This window comes from Armigeres subalbatus, chromosome 1 (genome assembly GCF_024139115.2).
Source record: "Armigeres subalbatus isolate Guangzhou_Male chromosome 1, GZ_Asu_2, whole genome shotgun sequence".
NCBI classification, from domain to species: Eukaryota; Metazoa; Arthropoda; class Insecta; order Diptera; family Culicidae; genus Armigeres; species Armigeres subalbatus.
The window spans coordinates 316,740,153-316,754,007 of NC_085139.1; the positions used below are offsets into that span (position 1 = coordinate 316,740,153).

The following is a 13,855-nucleotide window of genomic DNA, read 5'->3' on the forward strand; positions in this document are numbered from 1 at the left end:
GATTTCAATGGTCATTTACGTTAAACATATTTTCGACGATTTCTAAAAAAATCGCCTTGCGCCTCCACCTCGCCACTGGCGGATCCGCTGGAGTACGATCGAGTTGAGCTGGAGTACGATGGGGCACCAGATCAAATATTTTCCCTAAATTCAATAACATACACCAAAATTGCTACGAATAAAAAATAATCACTAGCGGAGTTAAGCAGGGCACGATTGCCACGGGACCCACCAAATATAATATTTTCCCTACAAATGTTTGCTCATCACGCACACAAATCAATCATTTATCGATAACACCCCAACAAACATTGGAGACGAGTGAAACGCTTGTTAAGCCAATAAATGGCTTCTTCAGCTAAAAAACTATTCGGACTATTCGAAAAGCAAAACATTCCTAACGATAACCCGACGAAAACAACTCGATTATATTGACATGTTGCTCATATAATAACCGGACTATATAATGGATCAGGATCACTTATTTTATTCGAAGCACTTTAAAGATCATTTCATGCGGACAGTTTTTAGTCTTATTCTTCTATCATAATTCAGACAATTCGCATGCAAAAAGAATTTGATCTGAAATATTATATGGGAAAAAGCAAAGCATTCACAACAGCTGATCGATATAGAGAGGAGTGGTATAGACGCAATTACTAAACTGAAACCATTTATGCAAAATAATGAGCAAGTCATTGCCTTGAATAAGGTTTAGAATTGAATTTCTCCGTTGGTGCGTTTTTGCGGCTATCCCACCAAACGCATTGTTTACGTTTATAAAAAAAATCTCTAGGTAGCAACGCTCCATGAGAGCAAGTGTTTTGATTTTCTGCTTTCGTTTACATGTTGCCTTTGTTCAACTTAAGTAAAATTGCAACCAACTAAACAGCAACCCATCCTTATCTTTCGTATGTTCGAAATCAACAGCTACTTGTCCCAAGTGGGCTGAAGAAAGCATCCACCTATAGTGCTCATATTGGGACTGTTGCGAAGCCGCTTGTGAACCCCTGGTTGAGCAGCAGCGATCAATTTGACAGCTCATGTACAACTGTTCGTTGTTGTTCGTTCGCACGACCTCACCCCAACTAGCGAATGCTGTTCGCCAATTGGGGGTTTTGACAAGCTTCAAAGTTGCTTACTTTTTGCATTGAACAACAAATTTTACGCGCCAGAAAATAGCAAGTCCGCCAAACATGGAAACAAAACGTAAACGCGTTTTTGACATCACATTCTGACGTTTAGCTGCTTTTTAATTGGGTTTCGCCCCAATTAGCGAACCCCCAACTAAAAAGCGCCCCAACTAGAAAAAACCCAATTAGCGAACGTTCACTGTAGTAACGAAAGAAGAGAGAAAGTGCGTTAGTTGTGGTAGGCACATACAGAAGGTAAACAAGAAAGTATAACAACAAAGATACGAGTGAAAGTTAAATGGGGAGAAATAATTATTGAATTCCATCTAGAATCATAGTGCAAGATCAGTGAGTACTAAAACCTGAAAATAAAAAGCGTAGTTAATTACAAATATAAACCAAAAATACTTACCTGTAGACCCGGCGATATACTTATTCCCCCGTGGTTAAATTCGGACGATTAACGCGGGCATTGGTGTAGTCGTAAGTACAACTAAAATATGTGAGACGATCTATAATGCACTTCCTGCGGAGCTTACGCTTCTTGTTAAAAATATTCGATCTGAACGCTGGATCTTCGTTTGCGCAACCGATTGTTCCTACTTTAGAAACTCTTGCCTCAATGTTACCTGTATCCTCGATCGTTTTACTCTTTTTATTCCCCGACTTCTTTGACAACGGCGGTTTGTTCAAGTTTATCGTTACAGCAGCTTTCTTCACCATAACTTTATCGTTTTCTAGTTGATGATGCCCTAGATAATGACCAGCTGTTGCCCTTATTGATTGTTTAGGCCCATAAATCGTCCATCCAAGATTGGTACGCACAGCGATAGGTTCTAATAATTCACCTGCCCTTGCATCAGTTGGTACAAACGTGTGAATATTGTTAGCTTCGATTAATAATTGCGGCTGTCCATTGTAGAATTCAATGTGAAGTCCTCGCAAGTCTTTATACTGTGCGACAAGCTCCTTATAGCCCAGTTTTTGGTGAGGAAGTTTCAACTTTTCAACCTAAAGGACAATATGCAGTAACATCTTGGCGTTGGTGCCGGAACTCGTGTTGGATACACATAGGGGCCCTCCTTAGCCGTGCGGTAAGACGCGCGGCTACAAAGCAAGACCATGCTGAGGGTGGCTGGGTTCGATTCCCGGTGCCGGACTAGGCAATTTTCGGATTGGAAATTGCCTCGACTTGCTGGGCATAAAAGTATCATCGTGTTAGCCTCATGATATACGAATGCAAAAATGGTAACCTGGCTTAGAAACCTCGCAGTTAATAACTGTGGAAGTGCTTAATGAACACTAAGCTGCGAGGCGGCTTTGTCCCAGTGTGAGGATGTAATGCCAATAAGAAGAAGAAGAAGAAGACACATAGCCTGATCCTTTGAGATTCCTCCACTCTAGACACATCGCCTGTCCAATGAATAGTTAGCCGCTCTGGCTATCCCACGGCATCTAGATGATCAGCTAGCTTTTTATCGATAAGAGTGACGGAAGCACCTTCGTCTGGGAACGCTAGCACCGTAGCCGATTTTTGTCCACAGTGTATCTTTACCGGTACGATCCGGAATAAGACATCACATTTTGTGTTCATGTGTGCGCTCAACCCTGTCGCATTCTCAACTGGATGCATTAGCGGATTGTGGTGCTCTTTACAATCACCTACGTTACAGTGAATTCTGAACTTACACTGTCCAACGTGCTCATTCAGGCATATAAGACACAGCTTTTTGCGTGTTGTTACTTTCAAACGCTCGCCATACTGCAGCTTCTTAAAGCTTGCACATTGCCTTATATGATGGTTTGTGGATTGACAAAGTCTACACGAGGCCATCCTTTCATGTTCAGATACTCTACTGAAACTGCTGACTTTGCAGTGGCGGCATGACGCATCATCTTCCTCTGAGTCATTCATCTCATCCTCTATGCTACATTGAGTCGAATACGACTTGTTGAAGTCGAAGTCAACATTCGCTTCGCAAGCGTCGTCCACAATCTCCATCAGGAAGTCAGTAAGTGTTCGCAACGTCGTTTCTCCACGACCCCTGCGATAGTGGATCCACTCTCGTTTTTTTCGATCCGGCAACTTAGCGACTAATGATTTTATTAGCAGCGGCTTTACAAGGTGTTGCCGCAGATCGGCGGCTTCCAGATGGCCGCAGAGTTGTTCCACCGTATTTCCGAAAGGAACAAAGCTCCGGAGGTTGTCCCGCTTAGGGGAGTCCAACCTGTTGACCTTGTCCAGCAGACTCTCAAGTAGCTGCTCCGGGCGACCGAAGTGCCGACGCAGCTTCTCGATAACCCTCGGGATCGACTCCGGCAGTAGTAGTTGACCAGATACCAGCTCAAGGGCGTCACCTTCGAGCGCTTCCTGTAGCCTCATCAGGTTCTCGTGATTCATGTAGCCACAGGCATCATTTGATGCTTTATAGGCCGCGTAAAACAATGGCCACTGCGCTGGTTTTCCCGAAAACTTCGGAAGCTTGCACGTTAGACCATTCCTTGCGGCCAACTGAGCCTTTGTAGGTCGAGTCTGCTGTAGCCCCAGCCCGTCTTGGCTTACTTTCACCAACAGCTTCCTGATCTTCCGCGAATTGTGCGATTTGGCTCCCTTCTCGGAGCTCCGGCTCGAAGATTCCGTTTCTCCTTCCTTATCAGCATCCTCGTCCTCCTCTTCGGTGTCTTCGTCGTCTTCTTCCAGCATTTTGACCTGCTTCTGGGTCAGCTTCCACACATTTTGTTGGATTTTGCTGGAATTTCCCGCTCGCGAATCGTCAGCTTTAAGTTTCGACGACTTGGTCGCCTTGGAAGTCGAAAGATCCGCCATCTCCTTGTCCATGGCCGCCATTTGCTGCTCGAAAGTCTTCTGGCTCGCCTTCATTCGATCCATCTGCTCCTTCTTCTTCTGAAGCATCTCGGCTTGCCAGGCCCTCTGCTCTTCTTCTTCTTCGGCATGCATTTGCAACTCCATTTCAACCTTCTTCCGCTCTAGAGCACGCTGCATCTCCTTCTCCTTCTTCCGCATCTGCATTTCAACCTCCAGCTTCTCCATTTGCCGCTTTTGTCGCTCCCCCAGTGCACGCACCTTTGCTTCCACACTAGACGCGACCAAATGGGCATTCGTGCTGGATTTGTCAAAGTCATCAGCTTCCTTTTGGCTACGATCAGACCCGTAGCCTTCTTTACGGTCTTCTTCTTTCGGGACTCCTTGGCCATCTCCTGACAGGATTCGCTTGGACAAAACCACCTTTTCGGCAAATTACCCTCAACGATACCCAGGCAACGAGAATGGAATCGTCACACCTTACCATTTCTTCATCCTGTGTTGACGGACCACAGATGCTGCACGCAGTTTCTGTATAATCCAGGCTTGTTTGCTCAACATTTACTAAATCCGAAGCCATTTTGTAAACAGGTCCGATTTCTTAATTGGACACTTGGTTTGTGTCACTTCTTTTTAAGAATGTTCCCGAAGGGAACCACAATTTTTAAAGCAGCCAATTAATTTTTGACAACGCTTAAACTAGAATTTTATTTCATGTTAATTATCAGTTCATCTACACATTACAATTATTACTTACAAGAAGTGGTTTCCTTTTGCCCACTGGCTCAATCAATTCTCCTATGACAAACTATGGTTCGACTACCCTACCTTTAAATTACAGATTCGGTGGCGATGTTGCTGTCTATCGAAACATAGTTTGTCATACGAGAATTGATTGAGCCAGTGGGCAAAAGGAAACCACTTCTTGTAAGTAATAATTGTAATGTGTAGATGAACTGATAATTAACATGAAATAAAATTCTAGTTTAAGCGTTGTCAAAAATTAATTGGCTGCTTTAAAAATTGTGGTTCCCTTCGGGAACAGGGACAATTATCCAAAACTGTATCCATTTCGCAGTTACATCAAACAACTGAAAACCGAAATACGCCGCGATTCAGAATATATAAAAATCTCATTTTGGCCAAAAATGTTACATATGCAGATTCTCAAACAAACGGTTCAAATATGCTCAACCGCAGCATCATAGGTTAAGGTTTGAGGACAGAGCCGCCTCGCAGATTAGTGTTCATTAAGCACTTCCACAGTTATTAACTGCGAGATTTCTAAGCCAAGTTACCATTTATGAATTTGTATATCATGAGGCCATCACGATGATACTTTTTTGCCCAGGGAAGTCGAGACAATTTCCAAACTGATAATTGCCTAGACCGGCACTGGGGATTGAACCCAGCCACCCACAGCATGGTCTTGCTTTGTAGCCACGCGTCTTACCACACGGCTAAGGAGGGTTTGTGCTCTGAGAAAAAAAATAGGTTCCTCAATTTTTATAATCACTAGCGGAGCTAAGATGGGGCACATGACCCACCAAATAGGATATTTTCTCTGAAATTTACGCAAAACTTTTTCTGAAAAAAAAAGGTTTTTCTAGAATTTTAATTATTCCTGAAGAACTTTCAAAGAAATTCTTGGGATCGGAAATTGACATTTTTCCATGGCTGATGTTTTTCCGATGAAGTATAGATGAAGAATATAAATATATTACGCATAGAACATTCAGATGTGATATTAAATGTAATTCTGGAAGCACGCTGCAAATATTTGTTCAAGATAGGACAGGCCAAAGTAATTGGAAATGAATTCATCGAGCTGAAGAGGGCGAAACGTTGGCTAAGGCACAATAAAGTCCAAAAACAGAAAACGCAGCTACGAGAGTATAATGGGCCAAACACAATGGATACGTTTGCGTGCGTTTTGACAGATTTCCCATGGGAAAACTGTCAAAACGCACGCAAACGTATCCATTGTGTTTGGCCCATAAATCGTGCAGCCGGTGACAATGACGTCTGTTAAATAAATGGGATTTGGTGAGACGTTTCTTAAATGTTTGGAATCCCAAAGAAGTCACTTAGTACACGATTTTTGACTGTTCGGTCTTAAATAATGATAATCCATCAATTAAATTATAATTTTGAAGAGTATACTACCTTTAGGATTGTTGTTCTTGTATTTTTTGTTCTAAACTTATGACATTTAACTGATCCAAATCCATTACTCTCTCTCTACTGGAAGTGCACACGCTTGAAGAAGCTTTTCTTTTTAATATCTCTCTGTATTTAAACGTTATCTAAAAAAGGTACCTCTACATTTTCATAACAGTAGGATTCGAAATAGTAAAATACCGTTAATAAAAAATAAAATATAACATACCGTTTTTTCAATTTGTTCATGAATTACAGCATGTCTATACGTTTCATTTATTATTATTATTATGACTTTTGTCAACAGGTGAAATAGACACCCAATGACCGTTATCTTAAAATAAATACGTTTACTACGTACATACGTTAACTTTATAGTCAAAAGTTTCTCGCGACACATTAAAATCAAACACAGAATAACACATATTAAATAAACGGGACATGCTTCGGACCGGTCATGTAGTCCATAGTTAGTTCTGGCTGCAGGGAGATTGATGAACGAGTGTGATCGGAGATTACGGCGGCCAGTATTGATGTCCAGCAAGCAGAGCAACGCTGGACAGTCGACCGCCGATGAAACAGGCCTTATCCACGTTAGGCCCTGCATCAAGAGTGTAATTTCCCTTCGAAAAATCCTCTGTGAAGACCTTTGTAAATTCATCCTGAAATTACTTCGAAACGAAAGCCATAGAATTTCTAAAGGAATATCCAAAGGTCTGGAGGAATTCCTGAAGTATTTTCCAAAGGAATTCATAAAGAAACTCATAAAAGGAATTTTTCTAAGGGAGTTTTGGAAGTTTTTTTCAGAAACAATTTCCGTTGGTATTCTTAAAGAGATTCCGGAAGAAATTCCTTAAATAATTCATAAAGATCGAAGGACTGACTCTTCAAAGAAATTCGTTTAAAAAAGTCCGAGAGATTTCTCATGAAATCCTTATGCTTTTTATCCTTTCGGTAATATTTGACAGAAAATATATGGGCTAATTATCAATTCTTGCCGATACGCTGCATTGCGTAAGGGGGTTTCTTCAATATAACATCTTTCGTCATAGATTGAATTAAAAACTTCCGAAGTATAATTCAACTTTCGTCTGGAGGTCCGCCACTGTGCACCTCTTCGCGTGCATCGCAGACACTCTCGTTCTCGGCACACCGCGGCGCTCGCAAACTGCACTCACACTCGCACGTTCTCCACTTCACCTCCGCCGACGCCGCGAACGGCTAGCGCTTTCGGAGGGCATACTTCCGTTCGATGCTGCGTCCACGCGATACGCGCCAGCAACGACCGACCGTTGGATTTTCGATTTGGAAGCTCGTTCCCATATCGGCGTCGCTCAAACTGTGTTGGTGAGTGCGAGATCTGCTCGGAAAGCTTCGCTTGTGGTGGTTCTCCGTGCATCCAGCCAGTAATACCATATATGGTCAAAAGCGAAGCGATTGGGCATGCTGCCAACGGTTCCAATGGAGGGGTACTATTTATAATCTGAGTGTTGTTTAAAAATTGTATCACTACAGTTCTTGTAATCGTGCTGTGAACATTATTTAGTTTAACAAGAGACAAAGAGTGGTTCGAAGAGTGTCTGCAAGCCGTAGCTTAACATTTTCTGTGAAAACTAAAAGCTACGCTGATCCTGTCTCTTCCTCGAAGGAACACCACACGCAGAATTACACACACAATTAATTTATTTGTAATTTAGGATTTTTTATATTTAATAAACCAAATGTAAGTAAACGTGCTTTGATACCATCGTATAAGAACAATGAAACAAGTGCCAATGGAAATTGTTCGACAAGTGCAACCCGAATAAGGACTAAAAAGGACGTTTTGTGCTCAAATGGTGAAGTTACGAAAGTAACAACAATAATGAACTGTGATTGCTAAATCAAAAATCAATCGGAAGATATTCAAACAAGTGACTTCAACTGGGGAAATTGGATTAAGGCGATGAAAGTTTTGGGGTTCAATTGTGCATTGCTTCAAAGATCTAAATAATAGTACCTTTATGTGCCACGGCAGTCAGCAGCAGCGGTAGCAGTCCAGGAATGTATTCAATTGCTTACGACCTACGCAACGGTTTCAATATACGAATCCCGTTGTTAGGTTTTCAATGAGATGCCGGAACTTTCCTCGAATTGGTTTCCAACGACTGTTTCTGTGCTCGGACTGGCAGGGGCGTTGTGTCAAACTGCCGCAGCGGCCTCCGCATTCAACCATCATTCGGATTGATCATACAGAGTAGCGCAGCGGCGGTGCTGATGATGGAATCACGAAAAGTGCGGAGGCTGTGCGGTGGAATGCAGCAGCATATTCCTCCGCAGTCAATCAATGGTGCTAACGGCAGTGGAATCCAGGCTGGGAGATGGGGGAGCATCACATCAACGGAAGTGGTTCGGCATTCGGGGTAATGTGTCCGCTATTTGGGTGGCTCCAACATTCGAAGAATTTGCTCCCACCGGGCTGCTGCTGCTGCTGCACATTGGAAATGCTGCGCTGCTGCAGTGCGGATCAGTCGTAAAGTTAGTGAAAGAGAGTGCTACCTGCCAGCACGACGAGAAAGTTGCACTCCGGTGCCACACGAATTGGCAGTAGTTGGGTGGGAAAGCTGGAGACGGCTAATTTGGAACTTTCTCACGCGCACCACGTCGAGCATCGACGTGGCTGGATTTGGGTGTGATTTTTCCACAAGTGCAACTGCCATTGTTCGGCATTACGGATCTTATTGGGGAGTTTTTGAGCAGTTTATATCCGATTTAGCTCTGTGAATGTGATGATTGAAGTAAATTTATGAAAATTAAAACAAAGATAAGTCCCAGTGTAAACTGACATTTAGATCAAAGCAGATTTAAATTTGTGGAAGAACTTTTGTTATCATACCTACTTGAAATAGGATTCATCCCTTAAGGTCTTTGATATCAAAAAAAAATATTGATCATAAATTACTGAGTGTAGTTATGACATAACTTATATTTCATTTATTAGCATTTTAAATAATTCGAATTTGACACATTTATCAATTATCACATTCTACTACGGTTATGATGATTTTTCTAAATATACCATAATAAGTCGATTCAAAAATCACCAGCATTCTTCAGCTGCAATCGGTGAAATGTTTGTAAACAAATCGATCCCACTGACCGGCCTGTAAACGCTATTGTACACGTGTTTCGAAGGTGCATTTGACACGAGTCACAAACATGCTGTGTGTGCAAGCAACAACAACAACCGGTATGATGTTTTTTTTTCGTTTGTGAACCTTGTATAATTTGAACACGGTTCACGGCCAAGGAAAACGCAGCACAGGCTCTTTTGTAAACTTTATTTGCTGATGATTGTTGGTAAATAAGAGGTAGAGTCAGCTGTGTAAGCAAAAAAACTTATGGCTGGCATGAACATAAGAACGGAAATCATTATTTTTGAGTTTGTCATAATTGTACAGAATGCCTTCAGAACTTTTGCATTGTCTTCTTAAGACATATTTTTGCGGTCCGTTTATCAACTACTACGAGTTGGAATTCATAATAAAGTAGCTCAGATTATCTACAACTGTCAAATGTCTTCCGTTAGTTTTAATAGCACCCTTGGTCATTTGAGTAGTTTACTAGAAAGTCACGCATTGCGTTGTAAGTATGAGTTACAATGTTATAATAACAAACGTAACTACCTGTTTACGGGAATATCTTTAACAGATTTTTCAAACGCCTTTAATGACTTTTTATTACTCATTGCTAGTTGCAATGATGTCATTTAATTTTTATCGGCTAAATTATTTAACTAATCTAATCAAATCTTTCAAGCTTGTCATACATATTTTCCTCGAATAGTTATGATCGAAAGCGTTGTTCAACTAAAACTTCTGAATCATGATCAAAATTAAAAGAAATATTTTATTTCACAAATCATGAACCTCAAGAAAACCCCGCTTTTAGATTCCCATTTTTAAAACGAATTTTCTATCGAGTCTTTACATCCGCTCGTAAATATTTCAAAATCCCACGAGAACCACCCCAGCAAAGCTCTCGAATGACGAGTCGGTTGCTTTCCCTGCGCCTTCCGCACACCTTTCAGTGGGCTCTTGTTCTTCAACCCACTTCTGATTTTTCAAGTTCGCACACTCATCGCTGTTTCTCCGTCTTTGCCACCCACCCACTCGCCTTCTACGATCCAACCTTCTCGCTCTGTCCATGATGGCTCTCGGGTGACGACGGCGAAGAAGAAACACCGACCGGCTCGAACTCGATCCAACGACGAAAGCCCACTTCTCATTGATGAAAAGCAAAGGGTTGGTTTGAGTGTCGGGCCGGGCGGGGCGGGGTACCGACCGCTATCTGCTGCCGTGCCGGTCGTCGCGACGATGACTTTACGTGGAAATTGAGCATTTTTCAAACATTGCCTTATATGGTCATGTTCACGCGATTGGTCCGTTTCGTGAGAGGCGAGTTCCAGCGAAGCGCCATCAGAGCTTTTGGTTCCAGTGGGTGAGTCATCATCGCCATCCATGACGAGCCTTTCCTTTGCTTTTGCGACCCAATCGAGCGGAGCTTTTCCGAAGGCAAAAGCTTTCCCTCTCTCCCGGAGCGACACTCACTGGAAATCGAAGAGCCGTTAGTCAGAGCCACCACACAGCGTCACTTTCCAGCCAAAGTCGAACGGTTCGATCGCTCATTCGTTCGCGTACGTTCGGACCAGGTAGTCGCGAGTGCTGTTCAGTTGTGTGACCGATTCCAGCAAACCGGGAATAAAACAGGATTTATTACTGCTGCTGCCTGCCTGCTCTGCTGCCGTGCAACCTTCTTCAGTTTTCAACCAGGACTCAGAACCGTAAAGCTCCCCGGTGCGTTTAATTTGGTAACATAATTTCCTTCCGGGTTTTGTTCCGAATTCTGCTGATGTGAGTAACGAACTCTTCACGTCCCGGATACGCCGCAGTGCAAGTTAATTGAATTAGAAAATTCGGTTTTTGTTCGAAAAATGGTGCGACCGTTTCTGGAAGAGGCAGCACAGCCGAGGCTTTTGTTCTTGGGCGTTGGCCGGCATTTTGTGTTTCCCAAGACGAGGCGAATGGGTTTCCTGTGGTTTTTTCGTTTTCTTTTTCCGCAAGGATCCTGTTCTGTCCACTCGGAGCCACCGCCGGCCAAGACAAAATGCCGGCTATCAATTTCATCATCGATCGATTTTCAGGTGGTTTTTTGTAGGGAAAAACTGACCAACGGAAAACCACATGTCCGGTGAGAGATCGATTGACCGATGGTCAAGTCGGTGCTTTTGTGATCTTCATTCAAAGCAAAGTGTGAGACGGCTCAAAGCCAGATAATAATTTAAAAGTTTTTGGGCGAAAAAAACCGTTTCAGAGCAACCACCATAGTGATTGGAATCGCTCACCAACACACTTGTTATAAATGAATCATTGTCGCACAACTACAGTTGCGAAATTGTTGCGTAGTACTAGAATAGAGATGTCGAAGCCTTCAAATTCTCTTCCCCTTCGTCATTGAAGAAGATCCCGTGACTGCTGCAGTGAGATGTTTACCAGGGTCGTCGGCAGGGGGTAATAAAAGGGTTGAATCACAAGAAAGTAAAAAAATTGCGTTCCTAAAATCGACTTTGGAGCCGAATTCAATGCTTCTTCGTTGTGGTCGAAATACGCATCTGTAAAGTTTTGAATGTATTAATTACCCGTATTCGTGTTTACGTTCAAATGAACTTTTATGGTTTACGCAAATTGAAATGTGTTGAACGATTCGGAATTGATCGAAAATTTCGGTCGCCCGTAAACAAAAATAAGGAACTTGTAGACAAAAAAAAGCTGATTAATTAGTACTTAATCAAAATAGATAGAAATCACTTTGGTACAAGTCCAGCATTTCCTACGACACTTGTTTTATCCCATTGATCCCGCTCTTCAAGAAAGGTACTTTTCGTATGTGTCTACGTTTTCTAAATCGCAGACCTCAATAACCACCGAAGCAAGGAATTACTCAGAGAAGAAGGCCCACGTGGCTAATAATTGTTAGCAATCTGCCTTGCTTGGTCAGGTCATGTGAGAAAAGAGCTAAATATCTTATCTCGTCGTCGGCGGCTTGCACGAGCGATTTAGATAACGTAAGCACCTGTGTCCCTGATGGCACTCGCCGCCACCGGCACTTGCACAGTTTGGTACTGTTTCCACAAACGGTACTATGCTCGTGCGTGTTCGGTGTGGGTAGGCCAGGCCAACAGGTACACAAAAGGGAGAAAAAGTACCGTTCACCTTGAAGATATGGAACCTGCTCTACCGTTTAGCCCCTTGCTCATTATTTCCATTTATCTCTCGCCCATCACCTGAACAGATATCAACATGTGTGACGAAGAGGTTGCCGCGCTCGTTGTCGACAATGGATCCGGTATGTGCAAGGCCGGTTTCGCCGGAGACGATGCCCCCCGGGCCGTCTTCCCGTCCATCGTCGGACGCCCACGTCACCAGGGTGTGATGGTCGGTATGGGACAGAAAGACTCGTACGTCGGTGACGAAGCCCAGAGCAAACGTGGTATCCTGACCCTGAAGTACCCGATCGAGCACGGTATCGTCACGAACTGGGACGATATGGAAAAGATCTGGCATCATACTTTCTACAATGAGCTGCGTGTTGCCCCCGAGGAGCACCCAGTCCTGCTCACAGAGGCCCCTCTGAACCCGAAGGCTAACCGCGAGAAGATGACTCAAATCATGTTCGAAACCTTCAACACACCGGCCATGTACGTCGCCATCCAGGCCGTGCTGTCCCTGTACGCCTCCGGTCGTACCACCGGTATTGTGCTCGATTCCGGTGATGGTGTCTCCCACACAGTACCCATCTACGAAGGTTATGCCCTGCCCCACGCCATCCTGCGTCTGGATTTGGCCGGTCGCGATCTGACCGATTACCTGATGAAGATCCTGACCGAGCGTGGATATTCGTTCACAACCACTGCCGAACGTGAAATCGTTCGTGACATCAAAGAAAAGCTCTGCTACGTCGCCCTGGACTTTGAGCAAGAAATGGCCACCGCTGCCTCGTCCTCCTCCCTGGAGAAGTCCTACGAACTGCCCGACGGACAGGTCATCACCATCGGAAACGAACGCTTCCGTTGCCCGGAAGCTCTCTTCCAGCCATCCTTCCTGGGTATGGAAGCCTGCGGTATCCACGAAACCACATACAACTCGATCATGAAGTGCGATGTCGACATCCGAAAGGATCTGTACGCCAACACAGTATTATCCGGCGGTACCACCATGTACCCAGGAATCGCCGATCGTATGCAGAAGGAAATCACCGCCCTCGCCCCATCCACCATGAAGATCAAGATCATCGCCCCACCAGAGCGCAAATACTCCGTCTGGATCGGTGGCTCCATCCTGGCCTCGCTGTCCACCTTCCAGCAGATGTGGATTTCCAAGCAGGAATACGACGAGTCCGGCCCATCCATCGTCCACAGGAAGTGCTTCTAAGCATCTTCTTATCTTATTATTACTAATAATAACAACACAACACTCTTCAACCAACATCAACAACAACAATGAAAAACCAACAGCAACAGCAGCATCAACAACATCAACAGCAACAGCGCAAAGTAATGATGAGACAAAAAACGCGAGTAAGAGAGAGATTACAAGAACAACAGCATCAACCAATTCCAGCAAGAAGTTGAAAAAAGACATAAACATTCGAAAAACAACTTAAAATAAAAAGACAATTCCTGTATTATTACTTATAATAA

General features: G+C 43.5%; 1 protein-coding gene across 2 annotated transcripts; it reads left to right on the plus strand.

The window, feature by feature from the left end:
• Nucleotides 1-7,628: 7,628 nt before the first annotated feature.
• Nucleotides 7,629-13,855, plus strand: LOC134207960 (actin-5C). 2 transcript variants are annotated; one of them, XM_062684052.1, is made up of 2 exons: nt 7,629-7,840; nt 12,448-13,855. In XM_062684052.1, the coding sequence occupies exon 2, from the start codon at nt 12,456-12,458 to the stop codon at nt 13,584-13,586; it is 1,131 nt and encodes a 376-aa protein (XP_062540036.1). In that variant the 5' UTR covers nt 7,629-7,840; nt 12,448-12,455; the 3' UTR covers nt 13,587-13,855. The 2 variants fall into 2 exon arrangements, with proteins under 2 accessions (XP_062540036.1, XP_062540037.1); XM_062684053.1 differs by lacking the exon at nt 7,629-7,840 and adding an exon at nt 10,768-10,952.

What these genes read in the sequence shown, in the direction of transcription:
- LOC134207960 (XM_062684052.1), top strand. Translation starts at nt 12,456, where the DNA reads ATGTGTGACGAAGAGGTTGCCGCGCTCGTTGTCGACAATGGATCCGGT.